At 37.5% G+C, this 27,606-nt stretch overlaps 1 protein-coding gene across 12 annotated transcripts in view; it reads right to left on the bottom strand.

The window, feature by feature from the left end:
• The window catches only part of RIMKLB (ribosomal modification protein rimK like family member B), a 134,727-nt gene that overhangs the window by 5,310 nt on the left and 101,811 nt on the right, over positions 1–27,606 (bottom strand). For 8 of the 12 annotated variants that reach the window (XM_055570076.1, XM_055570069.1, XM_055570071.1 and 5 more), the window contains 5 exons: positions 25,990–26,220; positions 12,833–13,063; positions 10,001–10,087; positions 8,236–8,439; positions 89–4,633 (listed from right to left, as the gene is read on the bottom strand). In XM_055570076.1, coding sequence (XP_055426051.1) covers positions 4,170–4,633; positions 8,236–8,439; positions 10,001–10,087; positions 12,833–13,063; positions 25,990–26,164 — 1,161 coding nt within the window. In that variant the 5' untranslated portion in view covers positions 26,165–26,220 and the 3' untranslated portion in view covers positions 89–4,169. The remainder of the gene's footprint in view (positions 1–88; positions 4,634–8,235; positions 8,440–10,000; positions 10,088–12,832; positions 13,064–25,989; positions 26,221–27,606) is intronic. The other 4 variants (XM_055570090.1, XM_055570097.1, XM_055570056.1 and 1 more) reach the window with 3 other exon arrangements.

Here is a 27,606-nt window from a genome sequence, read left to right as displayed (position 1 = left end):
GTGCCTTCAAAGTACATAAAGAAAGGAACTTTTAAAAAGAAAGTAAGGTTAGCCTTGTGATGGAAAAAAAAAAGGAGAATCAAATTACCTGCCGGCAGGCTGGGGTTGTGCCTGAATCCAAACCGCTGCATTTACCATTCACTCTACAGCTGCATTATTGGGGGAAGGGGAGTTTAGAAGGGCACTGACCCCGAAAGTTCTCAATACTTCTCACTCATCATCAGGAAGGGGGAAGAAGGAAAGTTTTTTCTCTGGGTATTTTTTTGTTTGTTTGTTTTTGTTTTTTTGGCTCCTGAAAAGGCTGGCAAAGAACAGTAATAGTGCAAGCAGTTAGAATATTTCTTTAAAAACAATTTAAAAAATGCAAAACATTATGGAATTTAAAACACCACATTTTCGTTAATGTAGAAAGAACTGTCACTAGAGTTAGGCAGCCACCCCAAAACAGCATGGCAAAAGGGCAATTGGTATAAAGGAAATAAAATATCACACAAAAATCCAAAACAAAACTAAAAACATTTCAAATTAAACCTGGAAGACTAGGAGATTCCAACAGCAGATTTCTGTCCACTACTGAAACATTCCAAAATCCAAGCTTCAAAGGCGCCTAAATGTATCTTAAATGAAATTTTGTTTTGTTTTGTTTTTTAAGGAAAAAAAAAAAAAAGGAAAGAAAGAAAGCAGTACCTCGTTATAAATCCTGCAATATATTACATTAAAAAATATCCTAGTACAACAAAAACAAATTTTAAAAGAAATTAAACAAACAAACAAACAAATAAAAACAGTAGCAGCAGAGGTTACCTGTCTGAGCACCTACATTTTCTTAGGAGGGGATCGTGTCTCACCAGCCATATAGCCCATAAACCTTCTCAAAAAGAGTGAGTGAGCCAGCAGAAAAATGTAACACAAGATTGGATTTCACAATGTCTCTAAGCGCCCCAGACCCCAAACTGGGGATTCATTGAAGGAAGAGAATTTCTTTTTCCTTGTTTTCTTCTTGAGAAAAAGAAGAGATGATCATGAAAGTCAATGACTTCTTTCAATGTCTTCAATACCTTCTCAAAAGTCTGATAAAGTGGTTGATGAAAACAAGTCTCTCAATGGATTTTTTTCCTAAATATTCCAGGATGTTTTCTTATTTGATAGCATATACAGAAATATTTCAAAGTTCAGTGGAATTAAAGCCAGCAGAAATGACCAATCAAAAGAAAATAACTATTAAAACTTTTAAATGGAATAGTTCATATCTGTATGTTTGTGTATATATATATAGTCCGCTTTTCATCATGGGTGACATAAAAGCAATATCAGAAAGAATTATGTTTAAATACAATTCAGAATTACAATTTTAACAATATATAATAGTTTTACAATAATTCAGATTTTCACATGATAACAACTATACATATTTAGTTAATACACATTTTTAACTCTCATAATAGCAATAAAGATTTTAAGAAATTTACTAAACAATATGAAAATATATTTAACTTTCACTTAAATATCTGGGCTGGTTTATTTGGGTTCTTCCAGTATGGTTTTTTCATAGTCTTTACTTTTTTGAGAGAATTCAAGAGGACATTTGTGTTCTTTAACTCTAAGATGACCATTCTTGCCCTTCTCATTCTAACATATGAGTGTATGATCTAGAAGTAGGTTGGTAAGGCTATGTTTTAATAGAGTGTGAATGCACAAAAGATGGATAGTGAGCAAAAGTAACAGTGAAATAATCTCAGATATTTTTTCTAACGTAGTTGGTCAATTTGATAATTTTTTACAAGGCTACACCTGTATCTTTCCTGGTGCCTTATCCCATCCAACAGAAACCTTGAGTTTTTCATCAGAGAGAGAGGTATTCTACTTGTGTTTTAAACTGCACTGACCTATATACATGTGATATGTAACTATTCCAAGTATATGTGTCATAATCTATGTGGCAACCAGATGGTCTCTATACACATATGAATTATGATTTAATTAAATATTCTCCCTTTTCAGTTCTCTATCCCAAATAGTGTGCACCTTCCAAAGTATGGTCATTCAGTAAAACAAGTACCAAGTGAGCCAGAGGTACTTATATATGCCACAATATGTCCCACGATAACCTGGTACAAGTCAAATTCTTTTAGATGAGATTAGAATATCCTAAAGTAAACCAGAAACTCCTCTTATACATCTTTTACTAAGGTGAAATGAGACACTGCACAGATTAGAGGTACTATTCTATTTGTCAACAATCAACCTTTCACTCCATTTTAATATTATTTAATTCTATGGAAAAGAAAACAAATTTTATTACATTCCTTTTTTTTTTTAAATGGGGGAAAAACTGTACAATAAGCATGATCAAACCTCTGTTAGAACTGGTTAATACTGATCTTATTGCCTCGAAGTCTCTCTAGTAAGTGTCCAAGAAATTATGTTTAAGGTCCATCTGAAGGAAAAAAAGCACTGGAGAGGCAAGAAAGGACTTGGGTAAAAAGCTTCAGAGGATTGTAGGGAGATGGAACTTGCTGCTTAAAAAAATTACGTTGAATTCTGGATCATCTCTACTTCTTAACACACCTTCCAAACCATTCGTTGGAATAGTTTCCCATGTTTAAAGGCTCATATTATATGCAGTTTGGGGGCTTTTATGAATTCAGAAATAAAGAAATATAAAGAGAATATTGAAGGCTTCAGAGTAGGGCTATAAGAGACTGCTAAGTCCCCAAACAAAAAATGTTCAGTCTACCCCACCGCAAAATCTATGTGTAACAGGAAAAAATGCACAGCAAGAAGCAGAGGGAAAGCATGTAGCCTTGAATAAATCATACACTGGACAGTCTAGAATCAAAGAAAAAAGCAAACAACACACATATACACAAATGCCTAAAAAGCATCTATTCTCCTCATATCTTCAGGTGAGTACCTCTACCCAGCAGAGTACAGTTATGAAAACAACTTGACTGTTTTTTGTTTTTTTTTTAAGTAAAAAACTGTGTTTCCCATCATGCTCCATTTTCTAGTATCTATCCTTTTTGATTGGTTGGTGTAAACAAAAAGCAAACACATAAACATGCATGTGTGTGCAAGCACATGCGCACACACATGCACACACACACAACACCCTCTTAAAATGTGAAAAATGCAAATAAATAATGATGGAATCACTTCAGTTTTATAGTCAGGAACTTATAGGCCCTTGATTTGCTCCCCCAAAATATTTTTCCTTGTCCTTATTCTTTAAATGCCCAACCACCAAAAGAAAAAAGGAAAAAATAAAAGGCTTAAATGCACATGTTTCAAGTCAGTGTCTTGTTAACAAAAAAGGTAGCATTTTCTTCACTTTGGCCATTCTTAAAGATGCAGGCATAGATCAGGGAATGTTAAGACTAGCATGTATTAAAAAAAAATGCAACATTAACAGAGCATATGTCTTTCAAAAAAGGCTAAAACACTAACAAATACAAGTCAATGCACATATTTTTAACTAGTGCAATTTTATCTACAATGGAGTAAATGTTGTTTTGTGTGCCAGACATTGCAATACTGTTCATTTCCCTTTTATCATGCAAACATGCCAATTTTGTCATTAAAGGAAATTTTTATTGGGTCACACTCACGTTGCCCTCCCACCCATATCAAGGGTTGAAAAAAGTCGCTAAAAGAGTCCCTCAGGATTTCGTAAATATGAAGATAAAGCTGCTAGTTAATAGTGTATAGGCTGAATTTTCAGATTTTTAAAAAAGAAAAAATTATAATTTAGGTGGATGTTTACCTCATCCATTAAAATGCAATATGAAATTACACTCCTGTGAAATTTGTACCAACTGTACAAAAACAAAAAGGACCATGAAAAAAATTCATGGCCTGAGAGCCTACACATTTCTGAGTAACTTAAAAGAGTAACTACAAGAGCCTAACATTTTTCTGTGTCTCACCTCTTCTGCCTCTCTATCTGTAGCATTTGTAAATAAAAGTAACACCTTAATAGCAGAGATCATGTCTATCTCCCACTTCTTCCCTCCTAACTACTCCTACTCAATTTTCTCATCTTCCTGAGCATTTTTCATGAACAGCATTGCAAGTTGGTTTAAAAAAGAAAAGAAAAAAGAAAGAAAAAAAGAAAAGAAGAAAAAGAAAGTTTTACAAGGGTTTTGTTGGTTAATTATTTACCGGTGGAATCACTCCACCAGGAGTTTGATTTCATTGGCTAGCAGTTGGTTCATGTTGAACAGGCCCCCTGGGAGCTTGGTGAGCAGCTCTCGCTCGGTGGTTTCAGGGTCGCTGTCAACAGAGCTGGAACTTGCGCTCATGTTGTCGACAGCAGTGTTGGCTGGGGGACCCAGCTCCGGCTCACTAGTCTCACTGGCCGTGGACACCACGGAGAGCAGGGACATACGCCGGGTGAGCCGGCCAGAGGGCAGAAGGGAGGCGGCATAGTCCGCAATGATACCAGCTACATCTAGATTACAAGCCTTATCAAAGGCGATGAAACCTACATTTGCATTGGCCTCGCAGACACAGAAGGAGCCGTCGTCTTTCATCAACAGGTCAATGCCACACACATCCATTCCTAGGATATTAGACACCTGGATAGCTAGCTGCTTCCCTTGTTCACTCAATGAGCACATCATCCCGACACCACCTGGCAAAAGAGAAAAAAAGAAGTGATACGTTTTTGGAGTAAAATTAAAGCGGACCTTAAAGGTAACCCTGCTAAGGTTAACCATCTCTTCAAAATCTTCTAAATCAACAGCAAAAACAAAACTGCTCTGCTAATGTAAAACTGGGACTCTGAAGTCTAGAACTCCTTCATTAGGGAATCCTCTTGCAAGCCAGTCTCAACAAATTGATGAGTGAGTACTTTTTCAATATGTTATATTTTCTGAAGACAATGAACTTTGACTAAAGCCTATCTTACTTGCAATAACATGGAACTTTTGCAAAAATACAGTTAAACTAATATTGTTATTGGTTTCTCTCAGTTCCAGATTTTGATTTCTAAAAATAATAGAGATGCGTAAGAGAGAATCAGAGAAGGCAATGGCAACCCACTCCAGTACTCTTGCCTGGAAAATCCCATGGACGGAGGAGCCTGATAGGCTGTGGTCCATGGGGTCGCTGAGAGTCGGACACAAATGAGCAACTTCACTTTCACTTTTCACTTTCATGCATTGGAGAAGGAAATGGCAACCCACTCCAGTGTTCTTGCCTGGAGAATCCCAAGGACAGGGGAGCCTGGTGGGCTGCCGTTTCTAAGGTCGCACAGAGTCGGACATGACTGAAGCGATGCAGCAGCAGCAACAACAGAGAATAGAATCTAGGAACACGGTTCTCTTGCTCAACAGCCCCTATTCTATGTGTCATCCCTAAGCTGAAAGGATCCTGGGGCTTAATGCAGTTGGCTGAGTGTAGGGGAACTCTTTGCTGGTATCTGAGAGAAAAGAATTAGAACTAGATTTTCTAATTTGGTGACCAGCTTCAGGAAGCTTTAGATAAGGACCAGAAAGCAAAAGAACTCTGACAAAACCTTGGCTTTAAGAGCTCAACAGAAGGAAAATTAACCTCACTACTATGTGAGTATTGCCTGACCCTGAAAAGACCAAAAGTCTTTTGCACACATGAGTAGGATTCAGGTACCCCTCCCCACCTGCCCACCACTATCACCACCACCACCACCAGTGAGGCTGGAAGAGTAAGGGAGAAAAGCCCAGGAAATAGGAGGGCTTTGTGGGCACACTAGTCAACGAATTAAAGACTGCTTCTCGGCATCCACAGTACTGATGGATCTTTAATGCTCTGTAACCATTTGCAATGCTCCAAATAACCAGAGCAGAGCTCTGATGTGATGGAACAGTAAAAAGAACAAAAACAACAAGCCACCTACAATTTGAATAAAAGAAAAGCATTAAGTTCAAGTTTAGCACAAAAAAACTCTCCGAACTAAAACAAAAATGACTACCCAACTTAAAAACTTCCATAGCAGAAATGAAGGAGAGTTGCTTTTGTGAGTATAACTTGGAAAATCTAGCTTAAGAAATATTTTGAAACACATACAAAAACACTGAGGTGAAGCCACGAACAAAAAATTTGCTAACTGAATCAGAAAAACTCCCCAAGAAGGAAAGAAGAGTTTTCCTGAGGCTTAAAACGAGTAGGTCTGATAGAAACACCTTACTAAAATCCACATTGGACAGACTGAGAAGAGACACATATCTAAAAATATCCTGACAAAACACTGAGCTTTTCAAGTAAAACACCAAAAATAAGAGAACAAAACAAAAAACTTACAAAGAATATATATTACCTACCCCCCCCACTTCACCCCCGCTGCCCAATCAGAGTAGATTTGGACATTCAATTGTAAAAGTGTAAACTATAAAGCAGGCTTCCCAGGTGCCACTAGTGGTAAAGAATCCACCTGTTAATGCAGGAGACACAAGAGACACAGGTTTGATCCCTTGGTCGGGAAGATCACTCACAGTAGGAAATGGCACTCTACTCCAGTATTCTTCTCTAGAAAATTCCACGAACAGAAAAGCCTGGCAAGCTATAGTCCATGGGTCCACAAACAGTCAGATGTGATTAAGCATGCACACATAAACTATAAACCAGTAGAACTGAAGCAAGACTTTTACAATCAGGATCCTATCTCAGCCAATACATCATCCTCTCTTAAAAAAGAAAGCAGTCTCTGAGGTATCTATCACTCACATACATCATCCAGGGAAAATAATCTAGAAAAGATATTAACAGCAGATGACTAAAAAACTCAAGATATGGGAAGGAGCAGCTGGGGAATAAAGAGTGATGAGTAATAATTCTTGCAATATGGGTATGTGTGTGTGCATGTCCAGTTGCTTCAGTCATGTCTGACTCTTTGGGACCCCGTGGACTGTAGCCCACCAGGCTCCTCTGTCCATGGGATTCTCCAGGCAAGAACACTGGAGTAGGTTGCCATGCCCTCCGCCAGGAGATCTTCCTGACCCAGGGATTGAACCTGTGTCTCCTACATCTCCTGCACTGCAGGTGGATTCTTTATCACAGAGCCACTGGGGAAGCCCCAATATGGGTATAATTAACTGTACATAGATAAAGACAGCCTAGGAATTGATAAAGTAAGCTCTTGATTCTTGAAACAGAAGAGATAACTCAATAAAAGAAATTCTAATCCATACTTGAACTAAAACTATTAAATGGTTTCACCAGAACAATGGAATATAAAGCCCAGGAAAGCAGAAATTTTTGTCTGTTTTGTACACTGTTATATACAAAATACTGTTAAAACAGTACTTGATGCTCAAAAATATTTGTTCAGTGAATAAATGAATCAAGAGGAGGGGAGCAGGAAGGAAAGTAAGACTGTTCTAGTCCTCTCACTGGGGAGAGAGGGAATAAGAGGTAGTGCATTTTCAGAGTAGAGATTTCAAGGAGTCTGGACATGAAGTCTTACACTAGTGAAGGGATCAAGGATGACTCCAAGGATTTACTCTAAACTCGAAAGATACAGCTGCCAATAAACAATAAGGAGAAAACAGTGTGTGGGACATACTGGAAGAAGTAGTTAGATGGGGAGTTCAGTTTTGGACATGTTGAGACTAAAATCTCTAACAGTTATCTATATGGAGCTATTGACAAGCAGTGACATGTGTGCCCAAGTTCAAGAAGAATGCCTAAACTGGAGAGATAAATTTGAGAAGAGTAACATATAAATGGCATTTAAAGCCACGAGCTAAGTAAGATTACTAAGAAAGTAAAATAAACAGAGAAGAGGAAAACACCTAGACTATGCTCTGAGGCACTTCAACAATAAAAGATCTCAGAAAATATACATTTAAACAAATGAAAATCTGCAATATTATCTGGACCAACAGGTTAAATAGGTTAGGACACAGCCTAAATGAACCTTAATTATATAGAAAATAATACTGGGGTGGCCAAAAAAGTTCTGTAACATCTTACAGAAAAACCCAAAAGAACTTTTTGGCCAATTCAATATAAAACCAAAGAGGGAAACTGGTAGACACTTCATAGGTGTGTGAATTGCGTTACAAATTGAGCCTGGGTGAAAGCAAATTTACACATACATAAATTATGTTTGTGTTAAGTCTATTAATGATATTTATATGTGAAAGATATATTTTGCAACTTATTAGGTAAAAAGATCTGAGTTATATACAAATACTCATTGAATAAGCTTAAATAACACTACTTTACATCACAGAAAAACTCCTGCATTGCTTTTACCTAGTGAGCAGTTGCTTTGCATCCTCCCATCTGTAGAACAGCGTAACATGGTGCCAACCACACGGCCTCCCACAACAATGACACGTACATCCCTTCCATGAGATTCTTTAACATACTTCTGGAACAGGTATGGAGCTTCATGGCGAATAAGGTGACTTAGATCAGCCAAATGGTGCTTATCTCGAGCCAAGAAAACCGCTTTGCCTGTGACCAAAAAAAGAGTAAGAAATGAGTATGTCATCAAACTATATGCAGTTGATATCTGCTACCTGTATCTTCTTGTGTCCCATTCTACTTTCTCAGAATCAGTTGTCTATGGTCACTCTTGCATTCCCCAATCTCTTAACAGAATTTATTCTGGTATATATTGTGAGGCTGGGTTCTTGTGAATTGTATTTCTTCAGGTTAGCCAATAATACTAGCCTCACTTATCAGTAAAACATTTTTCTGAGTTAAAAACGTATGTTTTATATATTACGCAATATTAAGATACTATATTTGCATTTAGTAAGATAGTAGTACATTACTACTTTTGTGCCAATAGAAGTGTCTGTTTTTAAAACTGGTGCGCTGGGATGACCCAGAGGGATGGTATGGGGAGGGAGGTAGGAGGGGGGTTCAAGATTGGGAACACATGTACACCCGTGGCGGATTCATGTTGATGTATGGCAAAACCAATACAATATTGTAAAGTAATTAGCCTCTAACAATAACCCTGTGTACGAGACAGCAAAAGAGACAATGATGTATAGAACAGTCTTATGGACTCTGTGGGAGAGGGAGAGGGTGGGAAGATTTGGGAGAATGGCATTGAAACATGTAGAATATCATGTATGAAACGAGTCACGATACTGGATGCTTGGGGCTGGTGCACTGGGACGACCCAGAGGGATGGTATGGGGAGGGAGGAGAGAGGAGGGTTCAGGATGGGGAACACATGTATACCTGTGGTGGATTGACTTCGATATTTGGCAAAACTAATACAATATTGTAAAGTTTAAAAATAAAATAAAATTAAAAAAAAAAAAAAGAGGAAAAAAAAGCCACTTGTAGCATCAAAGTAAAAAATAAATAAATAAATTTAAAAAAAACCAAAACATAGTTATAAATACTCTGACAGTCTTCTCATTAAGAGGAAGGGGAAATCTATGTCCCACTGCTTGAATCTAGGAGGGGATGTAACTGCTTCAACCAACAGAATACAGAATAAGGAATGCTATCTGACTTCTGAGGCTAGGGTGTAAAAGGTCACACAGATTCTTTGTTCACTGGAGCAGTCACTGTAGGAGCCCTGAGACTTCGTGGCTGACAGGAGAAGTCAGGTAGAAACAGTGCACTGAAGTCCCAGCTGAACCCTCATCCAGTTATCTGTCAAGGCACTAAAGCTTGGAAGTACTTGGATTTATGAATCATTTTACCCCTTAAAAAAATCATTACTTAATCCAAAGTTATTAAGATATTTTATATACTGTTTTCAAAAAACATAAATTGGGATGAGGACGATGGTGTTAGTGATCTAGAATCCTTGTACTGTTGAAAAGGAAGATAGATCATTAACTTGAGACTCAGTCTAAATTAAGTATGCATCTTAAAATGTCCAAGATAACCACTTAATGAACAGAAATAGCTTCCAGCAAAACTCAACAACTCACAAAAGCCTTCCACAAGTCTGAGGTACCACACCCCTAGCAATTTCCCTACAATTCTTTAGAAGTTCTGAAGAATAGTTTCAATATTAGGTATAATAGCAACAATTCATACACACCTCTATGACCACGTGTATTCTTCACTACCATTGGGAACTCCAGTACTTCTGCTTCATCAATCATTTTAGCAAAATTTTCATGACCACCTGGTTTGAGCAAAAAATAAAATTTAAGAATAGCAGCAGAGGTGTTTTATGATAAATTTTATCTAAAGTCAGCAAGACAAAGAAGGTAGAAGGTAAGAACTTAATGGCTCAATTTTGTCTTCAGTTAACTATCAGTTTAAAACTACTTCTTTTTAAATTGATAAGAACTATTAAACTATAAACATTCTAATATCCAAATCAAAGAAGTTAACACAAAGTTTCCTAGTTTTATTAACATTTTTCATAATTTTTTATTTTTGGTTGCACTCCATTTTCATTGCTGCGTGTGGGCTTTCTCTAGTTGTAGCAAGTGAGGGGCACTCTTCATCATAGGACTTCTTATTGTTGTGGGTTCTCTTGCTGCAGAGCACAGGCTCTAGGCACATAGGCTTCAGCAGCTGTCACACAGGCTTAGTTACTCTGCAGCATGTGGAATCTTCCCAGACCAAGAGTTAAACCTGTCCCCTGCGCTGGTAGGCAGATTCTCATCCACTGTACCCCCAGGGAAGTTCTATTTTTCATATTTTCATCCTTTATTCTTCTACCACACAAGTAATAGAAGCCCTAAGATCAACTTTAGTATACAGCATTCTATTTGGATTAAGAAATAGAAGAGTGAGTCAGTGGGGAAGACTCATCCAAAGTTGAAAAAATGCTAACATGCATGTGTGTGTGTGCTCTCACTCTTATCAACTACACAAATTAATTTTTCTTTTCTCTATTATAAACCAGAGTTCATTCTACCATGAGCTTTTCAGGTAACCCACAGGTTTTATCTTGTTCTTTCTGTTTATACTTCCTAGCAACAAATGATCGGAGAAGGCAATGGCACCCCACTCCAGTACTCTTGCCTAGAAAATCCCATGGACAGAGGAGCCTGGAAGGCTGCAGTACATGGGGTCGCTGAGGGTCGGACACGACTGAGCAACTTCACTTTCACTTTTCACTTTCATGCATTGGAGAAGGAAATGGCAACCCACTCCAGTGTTCTTCCCTGGAGAATCCCAGGGACAGGGGAGCCTGGTGGGCTGCCGTCTATGGGGTCGCACAGAGTCGGACACGACTGAAGCGACTTAGCAGCAGCAGCAGCAGAAACAAATGATAAAGAGCAAAAATGGATTGTAGTTGCAAAAAATCAGCATGGCTGACAGAATAATCAGACTAAGAAAAAGTTCATTAAACAACGGCAATATCATAAATTTGTAGCTTAAGAGAAATTATGATTAGCCAGTCTCCACATTTTAAGCCAGATTTGGTTAATATACTTTGCTCCTTTCCATTCTCTTAAAATCAGTACTATAGACTGATGAGGTAAGCTGTAACATTTTAAAAGAAAAAAGAACTGTTAGGAAGAAAGAACTATTCATATTGTCTCTTCTTGTGCAATTGCTAAAAAGAGAAATGGTATCTACATATGCCATACAAACGGGCTGAGTTCCCTTCTTTAAAATATTAAAAATAACAAGAGGACAGGAATTTCTTTTTAAAGCCTCTCCAACTTTTCAAGCATTCGGCTGGACATTTTAATGAAAAACTACAGTGATTTATAGTAAGCCTGATTCTTTCCAAACTAGAAAAACCGGCAAGTCAGGAATATATTAACACAACAATGTTTATAACAGTGCTACTTCATCAAGTGTGGTCAGGAACCTCTGCCTCTGTGACTTCTTTGCTACTGATATGTGTCCAGAAAAATATAAGAAGAGTAAACACAAGAAAACAATTTGGCATCGTTCTGATATTTTTACAGTACTTTATGTATACTGTAAATTGGTTTTAGAGCACTATAGTATTAAAAACCACAGTAAATTTTTTTAAAAATATAAAAATGGTCCTCTCCCACAGATGACTTCAGAAGCAATGGTTTAAAGCATATCTAGTGTCATTTTCTTTAATTTTTTCAAAATATGAAAATATTTAAGAAGCAGTAACATGAAAATGGTAATGAAGATAATCAGAAACTATAGAGCAATTATCAGATTCTTTTACCTCAGGGCTTGTCAAACTGAGGACAGATTTGGCTCATAGCCTTTTTGTAATAAAGTTTTACTACAAAATAGCCACGTTTACTGTTTAAGCTTCGTCTACTGCAGCTTTCAGGGTTCCCTGATGGCTCAGTGGTAAAAGAACCTGCCTGCCAATGTAAGAGATATGGGTTCGATCCCTGGGTCAACAGATCCCCTGGAGAAGGAAATGGCAACCCACTCCAGTATTCTTGCCTGGGAAATCCCATGGACAGGAGGGGCCTGGTAGGCTATAGTCCATGGGGTCACAAAAAAGTCAGACACGACTTAGCAACTAAACAAAAAACAGCAGCAGCAGCTTTCACAATACAACAGCTTTACTGAGGGTCACAAAAGAGAACATATGGCCTGGAAAGCCAAAAATATTCACTATTTGACCCTTTACAGAAAGAGTTTGATAAGTCCATTCTACCTATACCAAAGAAGTGAAGTGAAGTGAAGTCGCTCAGTCGTGTCCGACTTTGTGACCCCCTACCAGGCTCCTCCATCCATGGAATTTTCCAGGCAAGAGTACTGGAGTAGGTTGCCATTTCCTTCTCCATACCAAAGATAAGTCTCATAATTCTCCTGCCTAGTTTGTTAAAACTTAAAGTCACTTCTATAAGAAGTTCTTTCATGTTCACAAATTTCCTTGTATCACATAACCCTATCAGTTTAGTAGGGCTTTCTATATTATCAGTGCTCTAAAACTGAGGCAATAAAGTCTTATTAGTAAACTCACCATAAGAAAAAGTATCTGGCAGAGGAACACCATGACCTGCCAATTCTTGAAACGTCCAGAACTTATTAACACAGTTCAGGATGGCTTGAGGTCGGTTCATCAGCCTGCATCCCATCTTCTCTAGATGGCGCAAAACAGTGATGTCACTGTCACTCTGCACCCAAGGGGTTGGTACTCTCACTACCACCACCTGCGGGTAGGCGGTGATTAGTTCTCCATTGACACGCAGACCTGAAATACACAGGGATAAAACCAAAACCATCAAAGGAGAATATACAATAAAACAGAGAAATAGATACATACCAAAGTTCAGGTCTCAAAACTAAATGTACTATTCTGCTAACATTTTACTGAGACAGAGACACATTCCTCCCTAAATCATTTTCTTTTGTAAGAAAAAAAAATTAATGAGAAGAATTTATGTACTGGGTAAATAAATTCTGGTATATGCCAATACAATGAAATATTATGTATTCAATAAAAAAGACTGTCATAAATCTCTATGAAGAGATTTATGACAGTCTTTTTTATCCCTATGAAGACAGAAACATGTCCAGATTTGCTTTCAAAAAGCAAATAGCTTTGTGTTTACATATGCTTTTAGTATTTAAAAGAGCGGTTTCTTCAGTTTTATCCAGTACCATTCTATTTTTGAAAAGGTCCCAAATAATGGAACAAGGTACTCGAGTTGCTTCTTAAAACCTATATTCATTAAAATATATATACTTATTAAAACATTCAAATATAAAAATATAATACATTTATCCCATCCAACATCCCAGGTTATTATTAGTATTTCCCCTAATGTTAACTAAGTAAAGAAAAATATGTAGGTAATTTGACAAATATTTTGTTTGTATCATTTTGTGGCACTTTCTTTCATCATGTAAAATTATACCAGACATCTAAGCCAATGTAAATATAGCTTTATTGGGGTCAGTGGAATTATACTTGAAGATACACCATATAATCAACCCCTTACTCATGGATATCCATTCAATAAATATTAATTACTATGTGTCAGGTTCTTCTAGAAGTTGGGAAGATTGGTAAATAAGGTATATCAGCTACCTGTAATCACCATGCTACATATTACATACCCAAGACTTTTATAGGGAGAGTGTGTGTGTGTACAACATATTTTCTTTATACACTCATCTGATTTGTCAATGGACATTAATTTTGTTTCCATGTCTAACTATTATGAATAATGCTGCTATGAGCATGGGGGTAACAGATAAATCTTCAAGATAGTGATTTTGTTTCCTTTAAGTAATATTCCGAAGTGAAACTGCTGGATCCACAATTCTGAGTCAAAGAGACTATATCTGTTCTGATAAGGGAACTGAGGTTACGAGCTTGATATTGCCTATTGATACATCCCTATCTTTTAATCCTTTCCTGTATGGCAGTGGCTAGACACACCTCCCAGACTCCCTTACCAGCAGGATTCCAATTGGAGAATTCACCAGTGAAAGATAATTACACACTATTTTAAAGGTCAAAGTAGAAGTCATTAATCTCTGGGGGCAGTTATGAGTAGCGCTGTGGTCATCAGCAGATGTGAGGTTTTTGGCCAATGGCTCCAGGCGTTCTCCTCATAATCATGCTGCTAGAGATCAGCAGCAGCAGATTTCTGCAATCCTGCATTTTCTCATTTCTTTGGCTTTTATGCTGACTTGCCTCAACAGGCAAGATCTAAACAGCATTTTCCTTGAAATCAGAAAAAAGCCTAGTGACCAAATGAATGGAAAAAAGGTGAAAAGGGAATTTGGTTTAGGGCAGAAGATGCTGACTCTGGATCATAGATATGATCTTGGTGATAACATAAGGTCATCAAGGTAGAACTATTCTGTAATAGTTGAAGTATGGATAGGAACTATACACATATGTATACAGAATTCATACCTGGTAGGAACTATACACATATGTATACAGAATTCATACCTGGTAGGTGGGGTTGAATGTGCACCTACAGGAATCAGCCCAAGACTTAAGAAATAGGGACATATAGGCTGAAAAACGAAAAAGAAAAAATGGAAATTCCTAGGACCAAGACCTGATGAATCTCAGCAACGAGAAGGAAGCAAAAATCTGAAGAAAAATCAGTCAAAAAACTCAAAAAATCTAGTCTTAAGTATTATTATGAAAAATAAGAAAAGTCGGTGTTACCAGAAGAAAATAATCAAATTTGTTACATGAAAGGTAAAAAGAAGAGTGAGCAGAAAAAAGATACTTTAATTGTCAAGAGAAAATTCATCTTCTCATTTCCCTAAACTGGAGTTTTTGCTACTTTTAAGACAGGGGATTAAAGGTAATGCAAGTATTTCACTCTAAGTCTGCTGCCAAAAAAAAAACTGGGAATATGGGAGTACTTTACCCAAAGCAGTCAGATCTGCATAGTACACTATAATGGCTATTACTGAGGATGGAAAGAAATTCAGTGCCTCCTGTGACAAAAACACTTTATTACTCCAGGCAAGCAGAAGGTGATCTGAGGCTACCCAGAAAAACAGGGGCAGGTACAGACGAATGTGAATCCCCAAAAAAGGCAAAGTACTACTGATCTCTTGGGTACTTTTAGTAAATACAACTTATCTTTGATGTAGAGCTTACGAAACTGAAATACAGGGCAAATGACTCTTTTCCTTAGATCTCTGTTATTCATGATACACAGGTACAATTGCACTTATTTAATAAGTACATAATAAGTACAATTGTACTTATTATGGCCACAGCTATTCATTCCAAATGAATGTGCCACCTGTCAGTTCTGCTTTCAATTCCACTTCTTTTTTGCTTATCATCTTAAATGGTAACTTATGATGCTATTCATCTAACTTTGTTTCGTACTGCGATAGAGATTTCAATGTAAATATTCTAGATGTAAGTTTTGGATTAAGTGTATGATTAAACATCAAAAGTCAGTAATGAGTTAACCTTAGAGTAGCAATGGGGCTGGGAAAAATTTCTGTTCCTGTATTTTTTGTATAAAGTGTATTATGTATTAAAAGGCTGCTGCTTTGTCACGGCAAAGTGAGAAGGTGCTAAGGGCTGATTCTTCTCCTAGTGGAAAGATTCCTTTGGGATATTAATCTCCTTGCCAGTAATTAAGTGGGAAATCTCACTACACCTGTGCTTTTTGAGTCTAGTTTGGCTACATGATCAAGTATTAAGTGTTTTTATCCTCAGGGAAGAAGAAACAGACAACTGACAGGCTCTCTGCTGACTGGCATTTCTTTTTCTTCCATCCTTTAGAGTTCAAGAGTATTCATCAGGATTTCAGGAATCTTTTAAAGCTGACATAACTTTAAGTATTTTAACTGGAAGTGAAGGTGCTATTTGTACATGATTTAAAAGCCACATAATCTCTGTGCCAAAAATCAAGGAAGCACTCAAAGATTTAAGACAGATGAATTATGACAACACTAGACAGCCTGAAAGGGCTTCCATGAATGGAAGGGGTAGTCGAAAACAAATTTTGGACCAGAAATCTAACATATTCTTTCTCAGGCTGTGAGTTCTACCTGGAAATAGCAAGTAGGCAGGATAACAGAGTCATAACTTCTGAGCACTCCCTACACCCTGCTAAATTAACATTCAGTTGTTTAGGTCAGTAACCTAGAATACTAATCCATTACTTAACTGACAAAGCTATTAAATTCACCACATGTAAAATCTTAAAAAAAAAAAAAAGACCACATAATTCTGAACGCTTTAAAATACTCAACTCATTGTAAATCTATTTTTCAATATTTTAAATAGGACATTAAAAAAAAAGACTGCAGCAAGGGGGCTTTGGTCACATTGGACTGCTGCCCATCATAAATACAGGTCTATCTCCACATCAGAAAGGTCTTCTTAAACTTAAAGGGGGAAAAAAAAAACCCACTGGCTTATTTGTCCCACAGGTCCCAAAAATGTAGAAAGAAATAACTGCCCAAATTTTGAGAATAGGGCAATTAGTAATGAAAATCTGTAGTACCAAGGGTCAAATAATTCTCAAGAGTTATACAAAATACTTAAAAAGTCTTTATTAAGGCTGGGTTAGAACTCACATATCTAGAAATTATCAAGTATCAAAAAACCAGGCATAATGTAAGAATCCATTCTTTTGAGAATATATATGTGTTTCCTATCTGCTCACCTGCTTCCCATCAAAATAAATTTTATGTTTCCTATCAAACCATCCCTCCTTAATATCCTCAGCAATCCTTTTCCCCCTCAAATTTGTTTCTAAGACTTGTCTCACTATTAATCCCAGATAGCAAAAACAAATTTTCTCCAAAGATGTCCTCTTTGGAGAATGACTAGGAACCAATAACATTTCTTTCCCAGGTCCCTCATCAGTGGTCCAGAAACAAAAGGGGACTACTTTAACAGTGTGCCTCATTATCACTGAGCACTGCTGTGTAGCAGCTGACAGTCATGTGTGAAAAAAAGGGAGAGGGAGAGAGAGGAAAGGAGAAAGAGATAAGGAAAAGTATAAAGCAAACAAACAAGCATTCAGATTATGACTGTTTATTTTAAAGACATCTTTTATTGAAGGCAATGACTGGCTAGCTTCTGCCCTGCTGCTGCTGCTGCTGCTACTAAGTCACTTCAGTCATGTCCGACTCTGTGTGACCCCATAGACGGCAGCCCACCAGGCTCCCCCATCCCTGGGGTTCTCCAGGCAAGAACACTGGAGTGGGTTGCCATTTCCTTCTCCAATGCATGAAAGTGAAAAGTGAAAGTGAAGTCGCTCAGTCGTGTCCGACCCTCAGCGACCCCATGTACTGCAGCCTTCCAGGCTCCTCCGTCCATGGGATTTTCCAGGCAGGAGTACTGGAGTGGGGTGCCATTGCCTTCTCCAAGCTTCTGCTCTAAGTGCCTTTAGAAACTATAGAATCTGGAGTGAAGATAACCAACTCTATCCTCAAAAGGAGGTAAGATATAACAAATACCGAAAAATGTGATGCCACTAAATACTTCTAATTAAACTCCTTAAATTTTATAAATGTTGGTATTCGAGCTCAGCATGTTAGAGTACATTCTCTTTACCTTTTCTATAGTTTACAATGGTAGGATGAAGTAGCCTGATGGCACATGTGTTAATTGTTACTAGTAATATACCTTGGGAACTTGATTATCTCCTTTTGTATTCAGCTCCCAAGCAAACTGGGTTTACTTAATACTTGATGCATAAGGTCTCAGTATTGGAAGCAAAAAGATATAAATATATTTTTCTCATTTAGCATGAAAAGTTTTATGAAGTTTTTTCCCTTACTATTATGCAAGTATGAAATACTATCTCTATACATTTTCTTCCCCCCATAAGATAGCAATCTACTCTGAAATAGTTAAATATATATATGGAGAGAAAAGAAAAGTGGGGAAGTGTATCATTTTAATCACTATTAATGAAGCCAGTCATAAAAATGTACTGCAGTTTTCCAGCAACAGACTAGTAATGACAAGGCGAGAGGGGAAGCAAGGTATCTTTGTGGTGTCCTTTAAATGTCAAGTCTCACTTTCCACTTTGAAAAAGAGTACACTTTTTAACAGCTCCAGGTTAAAGTCAAATATATAGTCTGTTCCAACCTACTTTGGCAAAGTAGAGCAGGTGACATAACTAGATGATATCTAGAACTTTTTGATATAAAATTCAAAATATAAATATATATTTATATAACCTTAAATAAAATTTAAAGCTATAGAATAATAAATTATAAAGAAGGAAACAGTGTTAAACTCACCGAATACAGCAAACTCTGAAGAAACCACAGGGTAAGTAAATTAAGGTTCTTCACTCATTATCAAAGGTAGATAATGAAAGGACAGCAAAGGCAAACACAGAAAGTGAACAGATCTACTGCAACAACGACCCCATATCTGATTCAAATCCAAGCTCTACTGTTTCTCCACTGTGTAACCCCAGGCTAGTTACTGAACCTCTCTGTGCCACAGGTTCTTTAAAATAAGAATAGTAGAAGTAATTCCTTTATAAAGTTGTGACGAGAATTAACTTTGTTAACATTAGTTCGGAAGTGCCCGGCAAATAAGAAGTACTCTTGCCTGGAAAATCCCATGGACGGAGGAGCCTGGTAGGCTGCAGTCCATGGGGTCGCTAAGAGTCGGACACGACTGAGCGACTTCACTTTCACTTTTCACTTTCATGCATTGGAGAAGGAAATGGCAACCCACTCCAGTGTTCTTGCCTGGAGAATCCCAGGGATGGGGGAGCCTGGTGGGCTTCTGTCTATGGGGTCACACAGAGTTGGACACGACTGAAGTGACTTAGCATAGCATAGCATAGCATAATAAATTTTAATCATCTCTCCCATCCATCTTCCTCTTTTGCACAAGGGAGACTGAGAGTCAAAATAACAAGAAATTTCCATTAGAGTAAGAAATACTACCTTGTTCAAAGCTATATCCCCCAGCACTATCTGGAATAGAGTAGATACTCAATTATTATTATATTGAAATTTGAACTTGTCTCACCATGGAAGGGGTGGGACACACAACTCAGCATGCGGAATCTTACTTAGTTCTCCAAACAAGGATCAAACTTTTGCCCCATGCATTGGAGTTTTAACCACCGAACCACCAGAGAAATTCCTCTCATCATTTTTTTAAGACACAGAGCATGTATTTTACGTAATGTCTGAAGACATACTGCCTAAAACAAGATGTAAATAACTAAAACACCAGAGGTAAATCAAATCATTAACATCTAAGAAAAAGGAAGAACAGAAATTAATGAACTAAAAGCAAATCCCCTGGTCAGGGAGCTAAGGTCCCGCATGTGGTGAGGTTCAGCAAAATAACTGTGCTTCCATAATGGAGAGGTTATCACATTCGCCTCACACTCAAAAGGTCCTCGATTTGAAGCCAGGCAGAAACAGGCTTTCTTTTGGGGCTTCACTATAGTGGAGTCCTGGGTTTGATCCCTGGGGTTGGGAGGATCCCTTCAAGGGAATGGCTACCCACTCCAACTCCTGCCTGGAGAATTCGAGGGACGGAGGAGCCTGTTGGGCTACAGTTCATGGGGTTGCAAAGAGTCGAACACGACTGAGTAACTAACAATAACTAAAAATCTAAAGAAAAGAACGGCCAAGATAAAAGTAGGTTCCTAGAAAACTAACATGTTTGTAAAAAGAAATATAATTTTTAAACTGAAAGTTTTCTGCAGCAGTATCTAACAGACGACAAAGGTTTATCTTCAACAGACGGTTGAATCAGTTTCGTTCGGTCATTCAGTCGTGTCCGACTCTTTGTGACCCCATGGACTGCAGCACACCAGGCTTCCTTGTCCATCACCAACTCCAGGAGTTGACTTAAACTCATGTCCATTGAATAAGTGATGCCATCTAACCATCTCATCCTCTGTCGTCCCCTTCTCCTTCTGCCTTCAATCTTTCCCAGCATCAGGGTCTTTTCAAATGAGTCAGTTCTTCCCATCAGGTGGCCAAAGTATTGGAATTTCAGCTTCAGCATCAGTCCTTCCAGTTAATATTCAGGACTGATTTCCTTAGGATTGACTGGTTTGTTCTCCTTGCAGTCCAAGGGACTTTCAAGAGTCTTCTCCAACACCACAGTTCAAAAGCATCAATTCTTCGGTGCTCAGCTTTCCTTATAGTCCAACTCTCACATCCATACATGACTACTGGAAAAACCACAGCTTTGACTAGATGGACCTTTGTTGCCAAAGTAATGTCTCTGCTTTTTAATATGCTGTCTAGGTTGGTCGTAACCGTTCTTCCAAGGAGCAGGCGTTTTTAAATTTCATGGCTGCAGTCACCATCTGCAGTGATTTTGGAGCCCAAAAAAGATAAAGTCTGTCAACTGATTCCATTGTTTCCCCATCTATTTGCCATGAAGTGACGGGACCAGATGCCAAGATCTTAGTTTTCTGCATGTTGAGTTTTAAGCCAACTTTTTCACTCTCGTCTTTGACTTTCATCAAGAGGCCATGGTTCCAAGTGAATAAAAGTAATTACTTAATCTCCAGTTTCATCACTGTGTGCCTTGGGTTATTAGAATCCCATTCTGGAAAGATAGTCTTAATTGATTTCTGCCCTATCTATGCCAAGTAACCAAGTCTCTGAAGGTCTATTGTTGGCAACATGCTCTCTGGAATTAATTTTTGTATTGGGGAAGCTTATTTGATTTGTAAGCAATTAAAATATCTCTAGTTAACTTGAGCAGGAAATATAGGATCATGCACAGAATTAAAAAAAAAAAAAGAAAGAAAGAAAGAAAGATGTAAAAACCAGGGTAAAAAAAACACCAGGGCAATTCTGGGAATCCAGGAAGCAAGAAGAACAACCTATAAACTCAACAAGGTGCCACACCAAAAATAACTAAATTCCAAAATTACTTCTCCTATCCTTGAGTCAAACAAACTTTCATCAGGTCAAACATTTCAACTTTTTATTAAGGAAAATTCTAAATAGAAAATAAAAATATAATAAATCCAATGTACTATCACCTGGTTTCAACAATTATCAATACATGCCCAAACTTGTCAGAGTAGTCTTGCTCATCCCTGTCCTCTTGATCCTTTTCCTTTCCCTAAAGGTAATCATCATTGTTCTTGTTGTTTAATCTCTAAGTCACGTCCAACTCTTTGTGATTCCATTAACTACAGTCCACCAGACTCCTCTCTCCATGGGATTTTCCAGGCAAGAGTACTGGGGTAGGTTGCCATTTCCTTCTCCAGGGGATCTTCCTGACCCAGGGATCAAACCCACATATCCTGCATTGGCAGATGAATTTTTTACCACTGAGCCACCTGGGAAGCCCATACTTAGAAAATTATGGTTTATCCTTTTATTAATTATTTCTTAAACCAGCAAAAGTTAACACTCACATATCCTTAGAAAATGGTACCACACTATAATGCCCTTTTCTTAACAATAATTTCACCTAATAATACTGTGTTTTATCAAATAGATTTTCAGCATGTATTATAAAATAAAGACTCTTGGGCACACACAATTTTCTTAACTGCAACATAAAAGGCACTAATCAAAAAAGGAAAAATATAAACTGTACTTAATTCAAAACTTTTACTGACCAGAAGATGTCATTAACAGAGTGAAAAAAGCAAGCCACAGATAAAAGATATTCATGGTACACATAATCCTGTAAGATACTTGTTCCCAAAATATAAAACAACAAAACAAGAAGATACACCTCAATCAAAAATAAGTATAGAGAGGATTCTGGGAAGATGAAGGAGGAGGAAGCATCAGGACTCTGTCTCATCATCTAGACAACCCCTCATCAATTTGCTGAAAGACCACAACTTTTAGAAAAAGACTGGGATCATAAATGCAGTTAAATTTTGATCAATTTCAGAACAGCAGCAACTACTCATCCCCCATTCTCTAGCCATACTGTGCACTTGGTTCTGGAGCAGCTGACACACCCTGCAGGAGTCAGAGTGGGTATAATGACCTGCCCTCAAAATATCTGGGATCTCTGCTCTGATGGCTGGATGCAGCTTCTGATCACAGAGGTGCAGACAAAGAGGCCATAGTACTTTTTGTTACACCATTCCCTCCACTGGGCTTCCCAGGTAGTGCTAGTGGTAAAGAACTCACCTGTCAATGCAGGAGACATAAAAGACTTGGGTTTGATCTCTGGGTCAAGAAGATTCCCTAGAGGAGGGCATGGCAACTCACTCCAGTGCTCTTGCCTGGAGAATCCCATGGACAGAGGAGCTAGGCGGGCTACAGCCCATGGGGTTGCAAAGAGTTGGACATGACTGAGTAACTGAGCATGACAATGACATTAAAAGAAACTATGGGGGGCGGTGGAGATAAATTTGGAGCAGATATATTTATATATAATATAAATGATTCACTTTGCTGTATACCTGAAACTAACACAACATTATAAATCAACCATGAAAATCCCATGGACGGAGGAGCCTGGTGGGCTGGAGTCCATGGGGTTTCGAAGAGTCGGACATGACTCAGCAACTTCACTTTCACTTTTCATTTTGATGCACTGGAGAAGGAAATGGCAACCCACTCCACTGTCCTTGCCTGGAGAATCCCAGGGATGGCGGAGCCTGGTGGGCTGCCGTCTATGGAGTCAGACATGACTGAAGCAACTTAGCAGCAGCAGCATACCTAATAAAAAAATTTTTTTTAAGGGGGGAAACTACCTTAAAGATACTCAAAGAATGAAAAAAGGCAAGGAAACAATGTGTGAACAAAATGTTAATATCAGCAGACAGAACACATAAAAAGAAACCAATAAGTAACTCTGGAGCTGAAAGAACAATAACAGAAATGAAATTGACGTAAAGGAATTCAAAGTGGATTTGAGTAGACAGAACAATCAGTAAACTTATGCATTGTTGGAGTCCCAGGAAGACTGTGGGGAGGATCATATTTGAAAAAATAGCAGCTGAAAACTTCCCAAACTGGATGAAAGACATGAATATAAACATTCAAGAAGCTCAACAATCTCCACCTTTTGACAGACACATGGTGAAATGCACTATAATCAATCTTTCAAAAGACAAAGAAAATTTTGAAAAAAGCAAGAGAGAAGCAAATCATCACATTCTATGGATCCTCAATAAAATCACTGGCAAATTTCTCATCAGAAACTTTGGAGGCCAGAAGATAGGAAGTTAGTATCTTCCAACTGCTAAAAGAAAAAACTACCAACTAAGACTCCCAGCAAAACTCTAATTCAAAAAAGAGGCATTCACAGAAAAGCAAACACTGAATGAGTTTATGAGCTGCAAAGTGAAAAGACAGGACATTTGTCAGTTAACTCAAAGTAGTATGCAAAAATAAATCTCTCAATAAAGGTATATAAATAGTGTTTATTATTATTTCTTTTTTTAAGTTATTACTTCTCCACTTAATTCCTCATTTGTTTCCTCATCTATAAAATGATACTATTACCTTCCTTATAAGATAGTATGAGATTTAAATAATTAAAAAATATTCAAAATGTGAAATAAAAAAAAACCAACTAGGAATTCCTGGATTCATATGATGTGCATTAATGAAGTCTTTAATATAAAATTAGATTCAATGTTGTGGGGAAACAAGAGTTTCTCAAGGTTTTATCATGTTAAGATGATAAAGGTAGTATTTGTGAATGAGAGAGGGCTGGAGAGGAAAGACTGTGAAAGAGAGATATGGGCCTGTTGTGTCATGAAAATGTTGGACCCTAAGACCCTGATCCAGGACAGTGAAAAGTTGAAGTTAGAATAGTTGTGGCTTAGAAGGAAAAAGCAACAATATTTTGTGGTATAAATGGCTCTTAAGAATGGATTAAAAGGCCAAAAGGCAATGTTACAAAGACAGAAAAACTGAAATAAGAAGACTGTTTTAGGGGGAAAACATGGATTCGGTTTTGAAAGACTGGCATGGAAACAGTTGAGAACAAAGTAAAAATGTCCATTAGGCACCTAAGAAAAAAGCAAGCACAATGGTTTTCAACCTATGAAACTTTTGAAAAATAGTGATCTTCTAACCTCCCAAATCTTTCTGTAATGTGCCTATTTGACAGAAGCTAGGTCACATGAGGAACACAGGGGACTCTTGGAAATGCAGCCTTTAGTATTTCAACCTTTAAAACACAGAAACATACACCAGAACCCTGTGGAAGTTGTGTTTAGTGAGCTAAATACCACACTGTCCTTGAGATCTCTTCTCCCTCAGACTTCAAGAACATGCTTCTAACATAAAGTATCTTGAGTTTTTATTTTCAACAACAGTTGTATGGGCCTTATAATTATAAAGTTGTAAAAGCATGTAACAGATACTAGATAAAAGATTTCAAGGGAAAGCTATCTGTTACAGGTACAGGAGGGTGCAGTGACATCCAATTCCTTTCATAATAATTTTACATTTATTTGTGTGATCAACTGATGAATGTTAATGTCTAATTTTACATGCCATACCAATTAACTAGCACAAAGTGGGTACTCAATATTTAATGAATGAATAACACACGCTCTACCCCAGATTTTTCTGAATCTGTGTAAGGTGCTGGAATTGGGCATATGTATTAAAAAAAAAAAAAAAACTGGACTGAAAATAACATGGTATGCATTTTTCTTATAAAGGTAGTAACTACTTATTAATTCAAGTGAAATAATTTAGAAATATTTCTAATGCAGTTATTTGTAAAGAAACAATAACTGCCGAAAGATAACGAGAATGCAATAAAAAATGTTAAGAGGACTGAGATAAAGAGAGAGTGAGTGCTAAAAGATTCTACTTATTTAAACCCAAGATATCATGGTATAAATCAGGCAAGATTCTGGATCTATTATTAACTAGCTCATGAATGAAACTACCCTACAATAGCAGACCTGTGCTTTGCTTTACTATTGCGAGAGCTCAGTTGCTCCGTCAAGCCAGACTCTGTGGCCCCATGGACTGTAACTCGCCAGGCAAGAATACTGGAGTTGGGTGCCATTTCCTCCTCCAGGGGATCTTCCCAACCCAGGGACTGAAACCACGTCTCTTGCATCTCCTGCATTGGCAAGTAGATTCTTCACCACTAGCGCCACCAATAACCACCTTTCCCTAACAGAGATGACCAATTTAGCTGTAACAAATCCTAACTTTTCCAAAGGAAAGATGTCCTGAAAGATAGTCCTAAAGAATTTCCAACACATTTCCAAAATATCTTCCCCTAGTAATCCAAAAACAATATGAACTATTAGAAATATTTTTTTAAAAACTCATCAGTTAAGACACTTTTATTCACTAAAAATACTATTAATATTTTACACTATACATATAAAGTATTTGCTAAAGAAAAAAGAAAAGAAGAATCGCACATGGATTTTGATTAATTTACTAGACGGACCCCTGATTGGAGTACAGATTCCTTTAGAGGCATCTTAAAAACAAGGCTTTTTAAAAACTAGAGGACAATAATAATGGGGAAAAAGTAGTAGGTTATCTTTAACTTCCCTCACAACTATTTAATAAATACTATAATGAGGGATTTAATAAATACTGCTGTTTTCATTTCTTCTGTAAGATATACTAGATTTTTAGACTAGATGATACTCAGTAATGATAAAGCCTATTATCAGATCCTTTGACCTAATTATTTCTAAAACAAAAAGAATCACCAAATTCTAGGTAAAAATCCAAACTGTTACTTAACTATAGACTTACCCAGGTTTCCTTGTTCAACTGTTAGCACCAACTCATCCATCACCACAGCCCTAAAGTCCAGTTCCTCCTCACAACATTTGGCCTTTAATGCTCGTAAGATCTCTTTTTGGGGATAGTCTTCCCTGATTCGACGATCTGTCAAGAACCACAACTTGGCAGCCACAGAGCTACACATCTTGATCTGCTGTTCTTCCTTTCCTGGGATTACTTCGTCCTGAATATAGACTCCTCCTAGATGGAAAAGAATAATACACATACAAAGTAAATCAAGAAATCTTATTTTTTTTTCCTCTCACACACACAAATAAACACTACAATTATATACTAACCATAAAAAAAATAGGAAAAACTATATCCCTGTATCTTTTCCATCACTACAAACTCAAAGAAATAGTGTACATTTGTGCAGTTACTGTTCAACTGCTTTCCTTATTCCATACACGTATGTACAATTTGCTGGGCTTCCCAGGAAGTGCTAGTAGTAAAGAACCTGGCTGCCAATGCAGGAGACACAAGAGACTCGGATTCTACGCCCTGGGTCGGGATGGTCCCCTTGAAGAGGAAATGGCAGCCCACTCCAGTATTCTTGCCTGGAGAATACCATGGACAGAGGAGCTTGGTGGGCTACAGTCCACAGGGTCGCAGAGTTGGACACGACTAAGCACACACAGCACGTGTATAATTTATTATAAACATCTTTATAGGTATATTTAAAAAGGAGAAGGTAGTAACTATATTACTAGATGAGCATCACTACTGATGTCAATCACCGTTTAATCAAAATAAAAATTCGAGAATGTGGCGGAAAATTTTTAAATAACCAAAATAAATGCCAAAGCTCTTCAGTAAAATTTATTTTTCAGTCAAGAGACAGCATGCTCTTACTCAATGTTTTTATTCTATCTTTAAATAGGATTTTTATTAAACAAACATAGCTTGTTTACTAGAATGCCACCAAAAAAGAGAGTGCTACTTCTTAAGAGTTTATATCATGAGTAAGAGAAGTGGAAATCATTTTCATGAAAAGTAGCAAAAAGTTACAAGTTTTACTAACAAGCATTAATAGGTGATTTTAACAAATAAAAGATTCCTAGTATTATTCCACATGACATGGCAAAACTAACGCAAAAGGAAAGAACAAGGGGAAGCAATGGCCCTACATATACACTGCTTCATAGCAGCTGCAACTGGTACTATTCGTGTGCTTTTGCCAGTCTAAACCAGAAGGGCCTGCTCCACAGATGCACACAGTAAGAGTAGAACATCAAGGGACCCACCGACTCAAAGGCATCAATCACTGGATACCAGTAAATAAGCACAAGAAAGGGGTTTAGAGCTCAATTTACACACTAGGAATATGGAATGTGGGCTTCCAGACCACTGGAAAAGGTCTCACTTAGAAGAAAAAGCTCCACAAGTCACACCAGAGAGATGCCCAGTTTCCAATGAGAGGGAAACTATTAATATAAAAATGCCCTTAAAGTGTTTACAATGGGTAACTTTTGAAACACCCACTCATTGACCTTCAATACTCAATACCTCTGTGCCTCCACTCATGCTGAAGTCTAGACCACTGTCTGTTTTTATGATTGATTTCACTGCATGAAACTGCCCTGC

Source organism: Bubalus kerabau, chromosome 1 (genome assembly GCF_029407905.1).
Source record: "Bubalus kerabau isolate K-KA32 ecotype Philippines breed swamp buffalo chromosome 1, PCC_UOA_SB_1v2, whole genome shotgun sequence".
Taxonomy (NCBI): domain Eukaryota; kingdom Metazoa; phylum Chordata; class Mammalia; order Artiodactyla; family Bovidae; genus Bubalus; species Bubalus kerabau.
This window is presented reverse-complemented; position numbering and strand designations above follow the sequence as displayed.